The following is a 19,048-nucleotide window of genomic DNA, read 5'->3' as shown; positions in this document are numbered from 1 at the left end:
CTCTAGCAGGTCATAGATAGGGTAGGTGTTAGGGTGAGCTAACCCCAAGGCCTAGGTCTTTTTGGGCCACTGGGATCCCCCCCCCTCAGACTAGGGACAGAGCGATAGGGGCCAGCTCTCCCACACCCTTGGTGAGGACTAGGGCCATCTCTCCTGAGTAAGGGTTGGAGGGCAGCTCTCCTGCTGCAATGACCAGTGAAGGACAGGGCCAGTTATCTCTGGGCCAGTGAGGCACATGGCTGGCTCAGCACAGCTCCCATATTTCAGCGTGCATGGTTCCTATGACCCCTGTGGCAACATGGGCCATGGACATCATCACAGACCCCAGCTGCAGCAAGACCACAGACCCAGGCATGGTCCCTTGGTAGCAGCTCAGGCCTGGGTCTGTGGTCCTGACGTCACTGTGGCCCCTGTAGCAGCAAGGCTCTCGGACACCAGCATGGTCTCAGGTGGCTGTCCAGACCCTGGGCATCCTCACAACCCTCAGTGGTAACAGGAGCCATGGACATCAACACAGAGCCTGGCTGCTGCAGGGCCACTGACCCAGACATAGCTCCCCACTCCCCACAGCAGCTGAGACCCAGATATCATCATGTTCCCTAGTAGCAGCATGGCCCTTGGACACCAAAATGACCACCGGTGGTGGCCTAGACCCTGGGCACCGCATGGCCTTGGCAGCAGCATGGATCATAGACATCAGCATAGACTCCAGCTATGGCAGCACCACAGCAGCATCCCAGGCCGAGATGTCACCCTGGTTCCGGGTGGCAAGCAGGCTGCCAACATCAGCCTCACTGCCCTTGCCCCTTCAGATCTGCCTCTTACCATAGAGTGCAAACCATTCTGCCTCTTTCTCTCCCATTTCTCCACCATGTATTTGCTCATCATAGTGGCACCCACCCACTCGCCCTTCAGGAAGCCTGGACTGTGAGACGCAGGCTGCCCGGCCGGTGTCTTCCCCCTGCCTGAGCCACATGGCCGGGAATAGACTTTTAAAGATATCACTTAAAAGAAAGAAAAGTGGTGTTTTGATTTTCTTCTCCTTTTTTTTTTTTTTTGATACAGATTAAATCCACTGCCTTGTACATGGTAGGCAGACATTCTACCACATCTCCTGTTCCTTTTATTTTTGTTATTCTTGTTTTGAGACAGGGTCTTTGCAGTCCAGGGTGACCTCAAACATATGACAATGCTATCTCAGCCTCCTGTCTGATGATATTATGGATGTGAACTGCTGAACTTAGGGATTTATATATTAGAAACATCTGCTGGGTATGGTGGCTCGTGCCTTTAATCCCAGCACTCAAGAGGAGGCAGAGTCAGGCAGATCTCTGAATTCAAGGCCAGCCTGGTCTAGAGAGTGAGTTCTATGACAGCCAGAGCTGTCACAGAGAAAGTCTGTCTTGAGAGAGGCAGGGGAACAAACTTTTGTGGGAAGACAGCTTAAAGGAATTGGTTTTCTCCTTCTACTGTCTGCGTCTTAGGGGTTGAACTCAAGGTGTTGGCTTGGCAACATCTTTACATGTTGAGCCATCTAACTGAGATCCTATTTTAAGAATTTCGTCTGAGGCTGAAAGATATCTCTGTGGGTGAATCTCTTGTTGCACAAGAATGAGGACCAGAGCTTGGGGTTCTAGCATCCTCATAAGTCAGGTGGCAGTGACAGCCCCTGTAATCCTAACTGTACGAGGCTGAGTCAGGGAATCCTCGCAGCAAGTTGGCTAGCTGGACTAGCCAGATCAGGGAGCTCTGGGTCTGATCTGAGAGCCTACCTTATTGTACAAAGTGGAGAACAACTGTGGAAAATAGCTGATATTAATGTCTGGTCCACACACACACACACACACACACACACACACACACGCCCATCCACATGTAAACAGATGCAATACATGGCAAAAAAGGTTTTTTGTTTCAAATAAATTCCTTTAGTGTCTGTCTACCATTTCTTTTATAGGTTTTTTATTACCAGGATGTTAAATGCAGGGAAGAAATGTATGACAAAGATATCATCATGCTTCAGGTACCTGTTTAAGTTACTCTCCATTAGATTTTCCTTTCCTTTTTATATTTCTTAAAATAAGAGGGAATACTGTTTTTAACTTGAGTTTGTCTCACCATTAACTGAACATGGTAGCATATAAATAGAATAAGCAATCTATTATCGTCTGCAAAATTATTTTGTAATTTTCTGACTTGACTATTAGAGACAAGTGTTCCTCCATTTACTACACAGAAATGTGACACTCAATTTCTTTCACAGATTGGAGCATCTATAATGGATCCCAACAAGTTCTTGTTACTGGTACTTCAGAGGTATGAACTTGCTGATGCTTTTAACAAGACCATATCCACGAAAGACCAGGTAAGCAATGGATTGGCACGTGAATTAATTCCAAATAAAATATCAGTGTCTCTATTTTATTTATATTTTAAAAGCATATTTTTTGTGTATACAATTAGCTTTCCATATCTGGATTCTGCATCTACAGATACATCATACTAGGGATCAGATTTTTTTTTAAATTGTATCGGTACTAATATATAAACTTTTTCCTCAAACAGTGCTGTGCAGCCACTATTTAGATGACATTTACATTTGTATTAGGTATTATAAATAATCTAGAAGTACTTTTAAAATATATGGCATGATGTGTATAGTTCATACATGGATACTACATCATTTTATAAGTGATTTGAGCATCCTTGGATTTTGGTGTCCTGGTTGGGATGTCCTAGATGTCTAGGAGCCATGGTACATCCCATACTCTGGAACAACTGTACCTCCAAACATTGTGTGTGCACATAGAATGCACAAATACACAAACATGCATACTTTCTTTTCACTCTAGAAAACTTAGACTCCATATAGATCAACAAAGAAAAGAAATGTCATTTAATGTACTGCCTTTGGAAATAAAGTGTCAAAAGTAGTTTGTTTTTAAAGCAAAAGCTTTATTCTGCATGTGTCATCTTATAATTCGTAGCCTGTGTTTAACAAAATATTGTGGTAGGATTTTTTTCTTGTAACTAAATAAATTCCAGACCTATATCATTTTTACATATCATTTTAATGACTATAGAGCCAGTTCCATTGCATGCAGAAAGCATTACACTTTTGTCTCGTTACTGAAATTTTCCTAGTTTTGATATTGCAAACATCTATAACACAAGTATTAAATACATGTCTAATAAGTATTAACAGATTGGTGCATGCACATTTCTGATAGCATGGAATTTTTATGTGACACTGATTTTAATGTCACCTCTGTATTGTTTTAATATTTGAAGAACTAGCTTATAAAGTAACCCAGGTTTTTTTGTTTTTTGTTTTGTTTTCCGAGACAAGGTTTCTTTCTGTAGCTCTGGTTATCTTGAAATTCACTCTGTAGACCAGGCTGGCCTTGAACTTGGAGATCTGCCTGCCTCTGCCTCCTGAGTGCTGGGATTAAAGTGTATACCATCACCTCCTGGCAACACTGACTGTCTTAAATTTATTAAATTCCATTACTTTATTCTTCTAACTTAGAAGTCATTTACAGAGGCCCAAAGAATAAGCTATAGAAAGGAAACTAATTTTTTGTTACTTTACACTTGGTGACAATAACTGATTTTATCTGTGAACTTGATTATGTTTTAGGGAAGGGTAGTCTTACCATACCTAGGACATCTGCTTTAAACCAACTTTCTCACTGTCCTGGTAAGAAGGAAGCTAATAGTAGAGAATGGAAAAGATTAGAATTTATTGATTTAGGACAAATAATGATGAGAGATAATGGTAATGAAGAAATGGAGAGTTTTAACAGATGTTTTTGAGTACTTTATGTGTCAAGTGGAAGCTTTGGTACCAACTGTGCTCTGAAGAAAACACTTGGCTGGCTGGGCCATGAGTCCATCAAGAAATGCAGATTTGATGAAGTTTTGTGGTTGTTCTTATGTAACTATTTTTTTTTTATTCTATAGGATTTGATTAAGCAGTATAATACATTAATAGAAGAAATGCTTCAGGTCCTCATCTATATTGTGGGTAAGATTAAAACAAAATATTTTGAAATGGAACATGATTTACTTTCTAAAGAATGTTAATAAAATAAAATTGATAATTGTCTTCTGTTCCAAATGCTACGTAAAATATCAGAGTTTAATGTGACCAGTATGATGGATAGATTTATAAAGTTTTTTAAAAAAATGAACCTTGCATATTTTTTTCTCAGTATTTGAGATCAAACCCAGGGCCCTTTACATGTTAGGCAAGTACTCTACCACTGAACTATATCCCTAGTAACCTCTTAATTTTTATACTTGACTTTTAATTGTTGGACTTTGAAGGTCAAGTTACAAGTATCCTGACTGGGCTGGAGAGATGGCTCATCGGTTAAGAGCACTGGCTGCTCTTTCAGAGGACCCAGGTTTAATTCCCACCAACCACATGGTGGCTCTCAACCATCTGTAATGAGATCTGGTGCCCTCTTCTAGCCTGCTGTCATATATGCTGTATACATAATAAATAAATAAATCTTTAAAAAAAAAGTATCCTGACTAGAAATGTAGATTTTTTTTTTAAATTTACTTATTTATTTTACATCCTGACTTCAGTTTCCCCTCTCTTCTTTCCTCCCATCCCCCTCCCCCAACCTCTCCTCCATTTCTATTCAGAAAAGGGCAGGCCTCCCATGGATATCAACAAAACATGGTATATCAAGTTGCAGTAAGACTAAGTAGCTCCCCTTTTATTAAGGCTGGGCAAGGCAACCCAATATGAGGAGTGGGGTCCCAAAAGCCAGCAAAAGAGTCAGAGACAGGCCCTGCTCCCATTGTTAGGAGTCTCACAAGAAGACCAACCTATACAACTGTCACATATATGTAGAGGGCCTAGGTCAGTTCCATGCAGGCTCTCTGGTTGTCATTTCAGTCTCTGTGAATTCCTATGAGCCTAGGTTATTAATCTATTTATTTAGTGCTATCATTTATATATGTACATGAAATTTAAATATATCCTGGGTCTAAGTTAAATGTTTTTATCATGTCATTCTTGCAAATTACTTTGTGTAAATAGCAGCGTGAGAAAGATAGTTGTGAGCTACCATGTGGCTGCTAGGCTAAAACTTGGCTCCTCTAAAAGAGCAGCAAATGCTCTTAACCAATGCGCCGTCTTTCAAGCCTCATTTCTGGCTTATAATGGGAAAAATATAAATAAGTAGAAAATATCTGGATTAGGAGTTACAGGATGAAGTCTCGGCCTTGCTTTCAGTAGTTAAGAGCATGCTATATAATCTTTGAGTTTCAGATTCCTAATCCATACAATGTGAAATGAACTTATTCCGAGGTTGCTTCTGGGACTGTGATCCTGGGGGATACCCCTTTGGTAATATATATATATATATATATTATATGTGTGTGTGTATGTGTATATATATATGAAAATTAAATTATAAAATTTGCAAATGTGAAAATAAGTTATTAGAAACAAGGCATTGGACAAATTCTTTGTGAAATATGTGTGATTTAGAGACTATCTAAAAGGTTCTCTTAGGCTGGGCGGTGGTGGCGCACGCCTTTAATCCCAGCACTTGGGAGGCAGAGCCAGGCGGATCTATCTCTGTGAGTTCAAGGCCATCCTAGTCTACAGAGTGAGTTCCAGGACAGGCTCCAAAACTATACAGAGAAACCCTGTCTTGAAAAATCAAAACAAAAAAACAAACAAATCAGGTAAAAGGTTCTCTTGCAGATGCCATAGGTCTTTGTATAGGTGTTACATTGTTGAAAACTAGTGGAGAATATGTAGGTCTTGAAGGCAGAGTGGAGGGGGATAAGAAGGAGACTAGTGGAAGGGAAATGGACAGTATGGGAGATGGATATGGTCAAAGTCCATAATACAGCTGAAAGAAATGGTCCTTATGTGTAGATGTATCCAACCTTCCCATCAAACAATAAACACAGAACCAATGCAAAGAAGAAAGCCAAGAGGTCAGAGCCAAGAGCCAAAACCTTACCCTTCCTCCTGCAGTGGTCCTACCTCTCCGAACCAGAGCTACCCCTGTGTTAAAGTCTTTATATAGAGTTCCTGTCCTGCCTTCTCATTGGTTGTAAACCCAACCACATGACCGCCTCCTCACAGCCTGTCTGTATAGGCCTCCAGGTTTTCCATGATTGGTATTAAGATTAAAAGCATGTGTATCCAATAATGACTGTATCCCTGAACACACAGAGACTTACCCAGCTCTGCCTACCAAGTGCTGGAATTACAAGTGTACGCTACCACTGCCCTGCTTTCCTATGGCTTGCTAATAGCTCTGACCCCCGGGCAACTTTATTTATTAACATACAAATAATATTTTAATACAAATAAAATATCACCATACTTATGGAACCCATTACTATGTTTAATGAAGATATTCAAAGTCAGTGAAAATTTCAGTAGGACCAGATAAGTGGCTCAGATTGGTAAAGTGCCTACTGTGCAGGCACAAGGACATGAATTCAACCCAGAACCAAGGAGACCAGAACAGGAGGATCTCTAAAGAGCAGGTTTGCCAGCAAGTTGGACTGCATTAATGAGCTCCAGATTCAGTGAGCCACCCTATCTTAGAAATGGGATGGAAAGCAAGATCCCGTAATGAAGACCCCTGACATTGATTTCTGGCCTGCACACGCACACACACGCACACACATACACATACACATATGCTCACATACCTAAGCATATAATATATATGTACACATTACATAATTACATATATGTGTACATATATATAATATACACACACAAATATACACTAAAAACATAATAAAAAAAGGGGGTGCCATATGTTCAAATCTTTTATGTCTTGAAACAGTGGAGATTAGATATTATGACACCAGAGACATTCCTATAGTTAATTTAGCAATTTCTAATCTCTATTTGACAGTGATTCATGTGTATGTGTGTGTGTGTGTGTGTGTGTGTGTGTGTGTGTGTGTGTGTGTGTATTTGTAACCTGTACCTGGACCTAGGGATGTAGCTCAGTGGTTGAGTATGTATGTGCCTAGCATATGTGAGCCCTGGGCTTGATACATAATACTGTTTTATATGTAAGCCATTAATTTTATTTTTCAATTTTCATTTTGTTCTTTTTTATGTATTTATCTATTTCTCTGTCTCTGTTTCTCTTTCTGTGTGTGTATGTGTTTGTGTGTGTGTGTGTGTCTGTGTGTCCACGTGCGCGTGTCTTGTCTGTTGTCTGAGTGGGTGTATAGGCACATGTGTCTGTGTGCATATATTTATGCATGTATGTGGAAGACAGAAGAGGGCATCAGATGCCTTAGAGCTGAAGTGTTTGTGAGCTACCTGGCTTGTTATACAGATACTGGGATCTAAATTAGTCTTCATGATTGTGCAACAATAGCTCTTAACCTCTGGGCCATCTTTTCAGACCTATTTTTGGTTTTTTTTGCAGTTTTTTTTAGTTTAGTTTAGGTTTTTTTTTTTCCTTGCTCTTTTTCCTCTTTGATACAGGGTCTCACTATGTAGGTCAGGGTGACCTGAAACTCATTATGTAGACCAGACTGGCCTCCAACTCACAGAGATCTGACTGCCTCTGCTTCCAGCATGCTGGTGTTAAAGGCATGTGCCAACATGCCCGACCTTAACGACTTATTATTTTTTTATACATTGTTTTTAGGGTAGGTGTGGGTATGTGCATGTGAGTGCAGGTGCCCTTTGAGTCCAGAGGCATTGGGTCCTATGGAGCTGGATTAGCAGGCAGTTGTGAGTGTCCTGATAGAGCTTCTGGGAATAGAACTTGGGTCCTCTGCAAGAGAAATACATGCTTGTACCCACTGACCCACCTCTCCAACCTGTTGATTTGACTTTTGAAACGTGGTCTTGTTATGTGACCCAGGCTAGTCTTTCAGTTTGTGATCCTCCTATCTCAACTTCCGGTGCTGGGATTACAGTAAGTTAAAATAAGGGCTGAATTTTCAATGAGTTCTCTCTTTCAGCAAAAAAGTTTATTATTTGATTTTGAGAAATATTGAAATAATTTTGATTTGTGTGTTGTAAACCTGATTTAATGCAGTGTTCTGGGTATAAGTACATCTTATCTGTTAGAACAGAACTTAAATAGAAACCAATGGAATTTTCTGGTTTTATTTTTCATTGTATTAGGAGAGCGTTATGTACCTGGAGTGGGAAATGTTACCAAAGAGGAAGTCACAATGAGAGAGATTATTCATTTGCTTTGCATTGAGCCCATGCCACACAGTGCCATTGCCAGAAACCTACCTGAGAATGTAAGTCTACTTTTTTTTTTTTTTTTTTTTTTTTTTTTGAGACAGGGTTTCTCTATTTAGTTTAGTTTGGTGCCTGTCCTGGATCTCGCTCTGTAGACCAGCCTGGCCTCGAACTCATGGAGATCCGCCTGGCTCTGCCTCCTGAGTGCTGGGATTAAAGGTGTGCGCCACTACTGCCCAGCTCTACTTTTCTTGTTTAAAAAAATTTTATTTAAAGTTTTTTATTTTATGTGTATGAGTGTTTTTCCTACATTGTTTGTAAGTGTACCACATGCATACCTGGTGTTTTTAGAGGGTGTTGGATCCCCTGGAACTAGAGCTGTGGATAGTTGTAAGCCAACATAGAGGCACTAAGAACTGAACCTGGGATTGGTGTATGGGCAGCCAGTGCTCCTAACCACTGAACCATTTCTCTAGTCCTTAAATTTACTTTTCAGTCCCTCTTCTCAAGATTGGAGGAGTTTGGGTTTTTGTTATTTGGTTTGATTTGTTTTTTTCTCTCCTTTTTTTTTTTTTTTCTTTTTCTCTCTTTCTTAATTGGAAGTTGACTTCAAATTTCAGGAAAATTTGCTAAGCAAAATGACCCATATTTTTATTTTAGGGTTGTAAATCAGTTACCTTTCAGTTTTTATCTATACAAGCTTTAGTTCTAGGAAAACGCTCTTAAATTTTTTATTTCCTTTAAAATAAGATTTTGGCAGAGGAAATGAAAGCTATCTGAAATACTGAGAGTGTTGGAGCAGTATATTAATGTAGATCTTCTCGGAAGCAGGTCAGAAACAAGACATTAAGATTTTATTATTTCTGTAATGAAATAATAAAATGTGGTATGGGGACTAGAAAATACTAGGGGAGATATTGGAGTATTTTGCAAGCCTGCTTTCATGAAGAAAAAAAGCAAAGAAAGATGAATGGAAGCATCCTATAATAAAGTTGATCTCATAGAATAAAACAGAATAGTGGTCACTAGAAACCAAGGGTGTCAGGGAGAGCAGATAGAGATTCAATAACAGGCAGCAAAGTGCAGTGAGGTAGGAGAGGAATTCGTTCTAGTGTTCAGTATTTGACAACAAGGTGATCTATTTCAAAATAACCAGAAAAAAGAGTCCAAAATTTTCCCACATATAGAACTGAAAAATGTCTGAGGACTTGGAAATTCCACTTACCCTGATTTGATAGTTATACATTGCATACATGTATGAAATTATTGTGATATGTCTCATACATATGTACAAGTATTTTGTGAAAAGAAAGGAAAGGGTGAAAACGAATCAGGTGGGAAGGCTACGTACTGTGGCCCATGCCTGTAGTCCCAGAATCTGGAGTTCAGACCAGCTGGAGCTACAGAGCAAGGCCCTGTGAAGAAAAGTGAGGAGGGATGGAGAGAGAAGAGAGAGAGACGGAGCAAGAAAAATAAAAGTCAGGCTTTGCCGTCTTGCCGTGTCTCTCAGAACAAGCCTTGCCCAGTGTCTAGATCCTTCAGTGAAAAGCCTGAAGGACTGAGGAAGCATATCATTGTGCTCTCTAAATAGAGATGGGTAAGGTAAAATTTGCTCTACCCTACAGTGGTATTTATGCTTTAGCATGTATAGATATTGGTACAATATTGTCCTAAAGTTACGATTCTTATTATTTTTTCCTCTTCTGAGATTTGAGTATAAATTAGAACAATGATTATTTTATCTAAGTTTTTGTTTGTGTATGTGTGAGTGGAAGTGGAATTATGCACGTCCCAAGACACCCATGTGGATATCATGCCGCCTGCGTGAGCTCTCTGGTAATTCTTCTGCTGCCTCTCGTCTTACCATGGGAATGCTGGGATTAGATTTGTGAGCCACTGCATGTGATTTTTCTGTGGGTTCTAAGGCTTGGATATCATTTATATCAGGAGAGCATGGCAAAGCATTTTTATCCACAGAGCTACCTCCACAGTTCTAGAAAAGTGATCCTTAATAAAGAACTAAACTTACCTGTGTTGTCAACACTTTCATACATACAATAGGGATATGCTTTCACTAAATATTTTCTTCCTCTCCACCTCAAATAATTTACAATTTTTTTCAATTTTCATTGTAAACTGGTTGTCAAACTGTAGCTATTTGGCATGTTACTTTTGTGATTTTTGTATATCCATTTACTAATTTCATGATTAATGTCTTTTAAATATCAAATTACAGTTTTCCTTAGTGTGTTTTAAGCAGTAATATGTGTACAATAATAGTTTTTTTAAGTAATTTCCCCCTAAATACTATTAAAATAAAATATTCAAAAATTTGAAAAAGTATCTATTACACCTAAAGTAATTTCACATATGACTGGTGTTACATATATACCATACTTAGAAGCAAAATGCTCTAGGGCATCCTTTGACTTTGCTGCTTACTCTCAAGTAAATTGTTTTTAAAAGGAGGTTAAATAGATGTGGTGGCATATGTTTTAGTATAATCCCAATTACATGGGCAGGTAACCAGAGGACCATTTATTCCCAGGCAGTTAGGGCCAGCCTGAACAACATAGTGAGACTCCATCTCTTTTTTTTTTTTTTTTTTTTTGGTTTTTCGAGACAGGGTTTCTCTGTGTAGCTTTGCGCCTTTCCTGGGACTCACTTGGTAGCCCAGGCTGGCCTCGAACTCACAGAGATCCGCCTGGCTCTGCCTCCCGAGTGCTGGGATTAAAGGCGTGCGCCACCACCGCCCGGCGAGACTCCATCTCTTTAAATAGGTAAATAAAATAAACGTTAAAATTTTGTTTGCATTTGTGTGTGTGTGTGTGTGTGTGTGTGTGTGTGTGTTTTACAGTACTCATGTGCCATCTGCAGAGATAAGAGGACAACTTGGAGGGATCAATTCTCTCCTTTCACTATGCAGGTCCCAGGGATTAAACTCAGTTCATCAGACTTGGCAGGAGGTTCCTTTACCCACTGAGCCATCTTGCCATCCAAAATAAACTTTGAAAAAGAGGTTAAATAGCTTAATTTTTAAAGACCATAGGAAGCTATAAATTTAATGTAGTGGCTTAACTAGGTCCTTATCATTTGTACATGACTTAATAAAAATACTAGTCTGTTTTTTTTTTTTTTTTTTTTTAGGAAAAGTTGGTGCTTAATTAGCAGAAAATTATCAGAGCTGCACATCTGGGCATTTGCACAGATGTTTTGCCATATGTTTCTGGTTGGAGGCTATTCATTCTGTTTACTTTGGTTTCAAGGATTAGTAAAGCATGAGCATGCACCTAAATGTTGTTTATGAATATACTATATAAAGCTTTTAAACATGAGTATATAGCTGAGTGATAAGAGTACTTACTGTAAGGCCCTGGGTTAAATTAAAAAAAAAAAGAAAGAAAGAAAAACAAACAAACAAAAAAGAAGAAAAGAGAGGAGGGTGGGAGCTAAAGATTTTGTGCGTGTGTATGTGTGTATGTGTGTGTGTGAAGGCAAACTGAGAGAGCTATTTATGCATAAGATTATATACCTTAAGGAATCAGTTTCCTACAACAAATTGGCTCCATATATAGTTTTAATAAATATTGCAATTAATCTTTTAATTTATTGTATATAAAGTACTTTAGAGATGAAGTTGAAAATATATTTCAGTTCACAGTAAGAGGAAAATTTGCCGAGTGGTGGTGGTACACTATTTTAATCCCAGCACTTGGGGAGGCAAAGCCAGGCGGATCTCTGTGAGTTCAAGGCCATCCTGGTCTACAGAGCGAGATCCAGGACAGGCACCAAAACTACACAGAGAAACCCTGTCTCGAAAAACCCAAAAATAGAAAGGAAAAAAAAAAAAAAGGAAAATTCGTTACTTGAAAGTAACAATGTCAAAAATGTCATTTCAACAGGAAAATAACGAAACTGGCTTAGAGAATGTCATAAACAAAGTGGCCACATTTAAGTAAGTGTTTAATATTTATGCTTATTCTGAGAGATAGGCTGGTCCTTATTTTTATGCTCTGATACTTTGTAGAACATCTGGATTTTTCTGTAGAACTCACAGGAGTGAGAATGCAAGCAGAGTAGAGGGGTGGGAATGAGGGATGCACTAGGCACTAAGTATGTTTACTTTTGAAATAGTTAATGTGTTTATTGATGAAATGAGCTGCTTTGGTAAGTAAATGAGAAATTTGTCTAGTGATATTATTAGGTGATTTAGACAGTAAACTAATAAGACTGTCTGATAACCCTTCCCCAATAATTTGAAGCTATGACTTCATTGTTTTATAAATTTTTATTTTATGTATTAGTCTTAAATTTTTCTTCAACAGAGTTAACTGTATTTTATAATCCTTTCACTCTTTGTGGTGTGTAAAGTGAAAATGGTAAGGGGATTAATTCTTGACATTTGGAAAACTGATACTAGTAATGTATTTTGAGTTGTGATAGTATTATGTTTAGAGCAATGCTACTAGTTTTCAATAACTTGTAAAATATCATGTGGCTTTTTTTTCTCCATTAGTAGTGGTTAATGATATTTTTAACTTAAGAATTGGACAGAAACACAAAGATGCTAAATGTTCATAAGCAAATATGGTCTATTCTTTTAGCCTTGGTGCTTTTCCTACTACCGTGCTCGATAAAGGATTCCACACTATTGTAACAGTTTGTTCTTTATGATTTGTCTCTCTACCATTTGAGATTTGATCCTAAATCATGTAGTGTACTGTAGTCTATCAGCACCTCTAAACCCAAGGCTGTAAAAAAGAAGTATAGAAAGCTGAGGGCACACTATCAGGTCCACTAGCAGAAAGCAAACTTTCCCAGATTTGGTTGAATTTCATATCTATTGAGTACAATGTCACTGTTGTCAGGACTTTATATTCAGTGTATGCTTTTTGAATTATCATAGCAACTAAAGCAATCATTTCTGTTATATCATTTTTTAGGAATCTTGAATTTTAGATTAGATTTTAGATTCTTTGTCTGTTTTTTTTTTCAATATTGTGAAAACAAAACAAAACAAAGCCTGCTGTTTGTCTGTATTTTCTGTTGCTTTAGGAAACCAGGTGTATCAGGCCATGGAGTGTATGAACTGAAAGATGAATCACTGAAAGACTTCAATACGTACTTTTACCATTACTCTAAAACACAGCATAGCAAGGTAGGAAAAATATCCTTTTCCGTAAATAACCCTGAAGTCCTGTATGTTTTTCTGAATCTACAGAAAAGTAGTTTCATGATGGCTTTTGGTAGTAGAGGGTGTTAACTCATCCAAGAAAATCAGCAATCTAGTGTGTAGACAATATTTAGATTTTCTTGACTACACCAAAAATGTTCTTTATAGTTGTTACAGGAGAAGATGGTTCAATGATGTGTCTTTCCTTTCACAGTCATATGCCTCACTTGTTTATTTAGGATAATCCTCTCTCTGTCTCTGTCTTTCTCTCTGTCTCTCTGTCTCTGTCTCTGTCTCTGTCTCTCTGTCTCTCTGTCTCTCTCTCTCTCTCTCTCTCTCTCTCTCTCTCTTTCTCTCTCTCTCTCTCTCTCTCTCTCTCTCTCTCTCTCTCGTCTTTCACAGCAGTGACTATTCTGCAGAACATCAGTACATAGTTTCTGTTGGTCCTAGAAGGATAAATGATCACTTGGTTTAGGTGATGGCTGATTTTGTTGACATTTACTTAAGTTGAATAATTTACAAAACCAGGGAAAGGGAAAGATGGCTGCTACCAGCACTGTCTTGCTTGTTTGCTGCCATTGTGGGAAATGCTTTGTTCTGCCGTGGCTTCCTCTCCATGATCATCTGAAGCCAGGCATGAGCTGAGTGAGATGCTGCTGTCCTTTAAGTCACGCTGACTAGTATATTCTCACAGCAGTGGAGTTAAACACAGACGCTTTCATTTAATAAAATAAATAAATTATGAATAAAGATAACAGTTACTGTCATGTGGGTCCTTGTACAGAGTACAAGTTTTTCTGACTAAAACAACAAGGTCTAAGTTCTTTTTTTTTTTTAAGTTTTTATTCCATTTATTTATTGGGATGTGGGTGTTCATGTGGCAGTCAAAGGACAACATGCAGAAGTCTGTTTACTCCTATCACTTGGGTCCCAGGAATTGAGACTCACTTCTTACTTAGTGGCAGGCACCCTTTACTGGCTGAGCCATCGCAGCACTTGGGGCAGGGGCTAAGTTCTTAATGAGAATCATACCTCACTCATCTTACAGTAAGCAACCTTTCCTAAGACAATTATTTGGTTTCTAGTCAGGGTAATATTTTGAGTACATTTTAAATTAGTATATAAAGTATTTTAGTAAATAGGTCTTTCTATTTATTTTCAAACAGTATTCCATTTGCTTTGTGCTTGCTAAGCAGTGTATGTAATGATAGTTGTTACTTTTTCCTTAATAGGCTGAACATATGCAGAAGAAAAGGAGAAAACAAGAAAATAAAGATGAAGGTAAAATTGAGATTCTGAACTGACACATTTTCACTATTTTCTGTGTGTGTTTTATTTGTTTTGCTGATTTGAGGGGGCAACTAAAGGAAATATATTTATTTTTAAATAGAGCTTTGTATTTACATAGTAATATGTGGCCATCATGAATGACAGTGTTTTAAATTGTTAGCAAGTACAATTTATTTTGAGAGACTGGTATAGCAGTTTACATTTCCTTTGACAGTGGTATTTACGGTGCTTTAAAGCAGAAAGAAATCACTTGTTATTTTGCATTTAAACTATTAATTTTCATATCTGTGATTATGTATGTTAGGGTAGTTCAGATAAAAATGTACCTGTTTGTCTTTTTTCCTCATTTATTCTGCTTCCCTAACAGCATTGCCACCGCCACCTCCTCCTGAGTTCTGTCCTGCTTTCAGCAAAGTAATCAACCTTCTCAACTGTGATGTTATGATGTACATTCTCAGGACCATATTTGAGCGGGCAGTAGACACAGATTCTAATTTGTGGACAGAAGGGATGCTCCAAATGGTATGTTTACCTGCAGTGTTTTCTTTTGAGTTCTTGTGGAATCTAAAAAACAATCCCCGGATTAATATCAATCAGAACCATATTAGAAACACATGATACTCAGGAATCATTAAAATGGTTTAACTATGGCCCAAATTTCTTTGTCGATACATTCTCATGTTTTTAGTATCCCTACCCTTGGGAACTATTTATGTTTTAAAAGACTCAAAAAAAAAAAAAAGAAAAGAAAAGAAAAGAAAAATGTTGGGTCTGGAATCATAGGATATGGATAGCCAGGAAGTGAGAATTAAGACCGGGAAGGATTTATCAACCTTAGGTGGTTTTGGAAAGGCTTGAACAAACATCTGAACATGGAGAATCCCACTGCTGGGCAGCCAGGGTCAAATCTGCTTGTGCCCTGGAGGTTCCAGCTTTGCCTGTTCACCACCTGTCCGTCTTTTCTTCTGGCCCCTGGTCCTTCCCCCAGATGTTCCCCAGCTTTCTCTCTAGGTGGGCCTTCTTATCCTGTGACACAGCTAGGGTGTCAGGGAGGCCAACCCTTAGGTCACTGTCCTTCCCCTGCTCCTGTGAAGTCTCTGGCTTCTGTGATGGTAAGCCTAGGAATGATGATTGTTGTTTTAAGTTCAGCACAGTGGCTATACCTTAAGCCACTGCTATTTCAGCCAGCAATCGCAACTCCACAGTTCTTGCCCTGCTTCTCCAGCAGCAGCAGCCAGGCCACTCAGGCCACAGCCTGGTGGGAATCCTGCTCCCACAGCCACTGTCTCTGTCGCTGCCACTAAAGGTAGCTTTAACTAAATCTCTTTCTATTTATAAATAAGACTCCATACTCAAAGGCTGTGGTGTGTAAAAACCTGCTAGCTCAGAGAGGCCGAGTCACAGTTAGCTAACTTTCCCTCCTTGCTGGCATTTCTTAAAGACCAGTGCTCCTGCTCTGCCAAACCAAAAAAGGCTGTGCCACTCCAAACCCCACCCTACTACTTCCTGTTTCTCTCTATCTCTCCTGGATGCCCTCTGATGCTCTATGATTACGTTCTGTCAACTAGTTGCTAATGCAGCCTCCCGACTCAAGGTTAATTTTATTTAATTAACACAAATGCAAACTCAGGGCTCACAGTGTGATTGAATATCCCCCAACAGATGATTGGCAAGAAAATGCAGAAGAAAATGAGGAAAGCTCATAAAAAGATACACAAATAGTACAAGCATAGAAGGCCCGGCCTGGACCCCTCTCTTCCTAAGTCCCCCCAGTTCTGCTCTTTCATCAAACTTCAGCAGCTGTGTTGTGCTAGGGGAAATTAACCTTCCACTCCCTGCCCTTTACTGTGTCCTCTGCAAAGCTGCTGGGAAGTAGAATCCATTTCGTTGATGAGTTCTTTTGGAACATAGTCTATTCCTATGCTATCTTAGGTACTATTCTCCAACTTTGTTCAAATAAAATAAAGCTCCTCCTGAGTTAAAGAAAAAAAAAAGAAGTCTGCTCATGTTAGTGACAAGTCCATATCCAATTGCATCATGCATTTTTTTCTTCTTTTTTTAAATTTTTTAATTTTCCAGACAGAGTTTTCTTGTGTCACCCTGACTGTCTTGGAACTCTGTAGACCAGGCTGCAAACTCAGAGATCTGTCTGCCTCTGCCTCCCTAAAGGCATGCATCACCAATGCCTGGAGCATTTTATAGGCATATGTTTATTTATTTTGTTTGGTTTGGTGATGGTGGTGCTGGGGAATGAACCCAGGACCATGAACATGCTAGACAAGACCTCTACCACTAAGCCACACTTGCAACGCTTTTTGTTTGTTTGTTTTTTGAAACAGGGTCACATACTGTAGCACAAGGTGGACTGAGCTCCTTATGCCTAGGCTAGCTTTAAACTTGTGGCAATCCTCCTGCCTCAGCATCCTAAGGACTAAAATTATGTTTATGAGCCATTGTACCTGGCTTCTTGGAACCGCTAATTAATAAATTACTTAGCCGGGCGGTGGTGGTGCATGCCTTTAATCCCAGCACTTGGGAGGCAGAGCCGGGCGGATCTCTGTGAGTTCGAGGCCAGCCTGGACTACCAAGTGAGTTCCAGGAAAGGCGCAAAGCTACACAGAGAAACCCTGTCTCAAAAAACCGAAAAAAAGATATTGAACTCGAGTTGGAAGAGGCGAGTCCGGTCTCAAAATGGAGGGCCATGATGCAAAGGAACCAGAACAGTTGAGGAAGCTGTTTATTGGTGGTCTGAGCTTTGAAACCACAGATGATAGCTTAAGAGAACATTTTGAGAAATGGGGCACACTTACAGACTGTGTGGTAATGAGAGATCCCCAAACAAAACGTTCCAGGGGCTTTGGTTTTGTGACCTACTCTTGTGTTGAAGAGGTGGATGCTGCAGTGTGTGCTCGGCCACACAAGGTTGATGGGTGTGTGGTGGAACCAAAGAGAGCTGTTTCTAGAGAGGATTCTGTAAAGCCTGGTGCCCATTTAACCGTGAAGAAAATTTTTGTTGGTGGTATTAAAGAAGATACAGAAGAATATAATCTGAGAGACTACTTTGAAAAGTATGGCAAAATTGAAACCATAGAAGTTATGGAAGACAGGCAGAGTGGAAAAAAGAGGGGATTCGCTTTTGTAACTTTTGATGATCATGACACAGTTGATAAAATTGTTGTTCAGAAATACCACACTATTAATGGGCATAATTGTGAAGTGAAAAAGGCCCTTTCTAAACAAGAGATGCAGTCTGCTGGATCACAGAGAGGTCGTGGAGGTGGATCTGGAAACTTTATGGGTCGTGGAGGAAACTTTGGAGGTGGTGGAGGTAATTTTGGTCGGGTGGAAACTTTGGTGGAAGAGGAGGCTATGGTGGTGGAGGTGGTGGCAGCAGAGGTAGTTATGGAGGTGGTGATGGTGGATATAATGGATTTGGAGGTGATGGCGGCAACTATGGTGGTGGTCCTGGTTACAGTAGTAGAGGAGGCTATGGTGGTGGTGGACCAGGATATGGAAACCAAGGTGGTGGATATGGTGGTGGTGGAGGAGGATACGATGGTTACAATGAAGGAGGAAATTTTGGTGGAGGTAACTATGGTGGTGGTGGGAACTATAATGACTTTGGAAATTATAGTGGACAACAGCAATCAAATTATGGGCCCATGAAAGGGGGCAGTTTTGGTGGAAGAAGCTCAGGCAGTCCCTATGGTGGTGGCCATGGATCTGGTGGTGGAAGTGGTGGATATGGTAGCAGAAGGTTTAAAAAAAAAAGCAGAAAAGGGCTACAGTGCTTAGCAGGAGAGAGAGCAAGGAGTTGTCAGGAAAGCTGCAGGTTCCTTTGAGACAGTCATCCTAAATGCATTAGAGGAACTGTAAAACCTGCCACAGAAGGAGCGATGATCCATAGTCAGAAAAGTTACTGCAGCTTAAACAGGAAACCCTTCTTGTTCAGGACTGTCATAGCCACAGTTTGCAAAAAGTGCAGCTATTGATTCATGCAATGTAGTGTCAATTAGATGTACATTCCTGAGGTCTTTTATCTGTTGTAGCTTTGTCTTTTTCTTTTTCTTTTCATTACATCAGGTATATTGCCCTGTAAATTGTGGTAATGGTACCAGGAATAAAAAATTAAGGAATTTTTAACTTTTCAAAAAAAAAAAAAAAAAAAACCGAAAAAAAAAACCAATTACTTAATCCTGCTACTTTATGGTAACTATAATTATGTATTTATTTAATACCATCCTTATCCCCTGTTGGTTATTATTGGTCCGTAGGCTCATGCTCTATTTGTATCTCAATACTTGTAACTGTTAAATATTTGCAGTACTATATTCAGTATTGTAGAGCTTTATTTGAACTCTAGTTAAAATTTT

General features: G+C 39.3%; 2 protein-coding genes across 2 annotated transcripts in view; both read left to right on the top strand.

The window, feature by feature from the left end:
- Positions 1 to 19,048, top strand: part of Ubr1 (ubiquitin protein ligase E3 component n-recognin 1) — a 135,229-nt gene that overhangs the window by 56,140 nt on the left and 60,041 nt on the right. The window contains exons 18-25 of the mRNA XM_052726086.1: positions 1,958 to 2,023; positions 2,264 to 2,365; positions 3,964 to 4,027; positions 8,147 to 8,271; positions 12,115 to 12,167; positions 13,268 to 13,370; positions 14,618 to 14,666; positions 15,043 to 15,197. Of these exons, the coding sequence (XP_052582046.1) occupies positions 1,958 to 2,023; positions 2,264 to 2,365; positions 3,964 to 4,027; positions 8,147 to 8,271; positions 12,115 to 12,167; positions 13,268 to 13,370; positions 14,618 to 14,666; positions 15,043 to 15,197 (717 nt within the window). The remainder of the gene's footprint in view (positions 1 to 1,957; positions 2,024 to 2,263; positions 2,366 to 3,963; positions 4,028 to 8,146; positions 8,272 to 12,114; positions 12,168 to 13,267; positions 13,371 to 14,617; positions 14,667 to 15,042; positions 15,198 to 19,048) is intronic.
- LOC128102378 (heterogeneous nuclear ribonucleoprotein A3-like) lies at positions 17,352 to 18,705 on the top strand. The gene is given in 2 exon segments (XM_052726090.1): positions 17,352 to 18,012; positions 18,015 to 18,705. Coding segments are annotated over 2 exon segments (1,149 nt in total). The 5' UTR covers positions 17,352 to 17,366; the 3' UTR covers positions 18,518 to 18,705.

This window comes from Peromyscus californicus, unplaced genomic scaffold (assembly GCF_007827085.1).
Source record: "Peromyscus californicus insignis strain IS unplaced genomic scaffold, ASM782708v3 Scaffold_7__1_contigs__length_154581171, whole genome shotgun sequence".
NCBI lineage: Eukaryota > Metazoa > Chordata > Mammalia > Rodentia > Cricetidae > Peromyscus > Peromyscus californicus.
The sequence above is the reverse complement of the archived record's forward strand: the minus strand, read 5'-3'. Positions and strand labels throughout refer to the sequence as shown.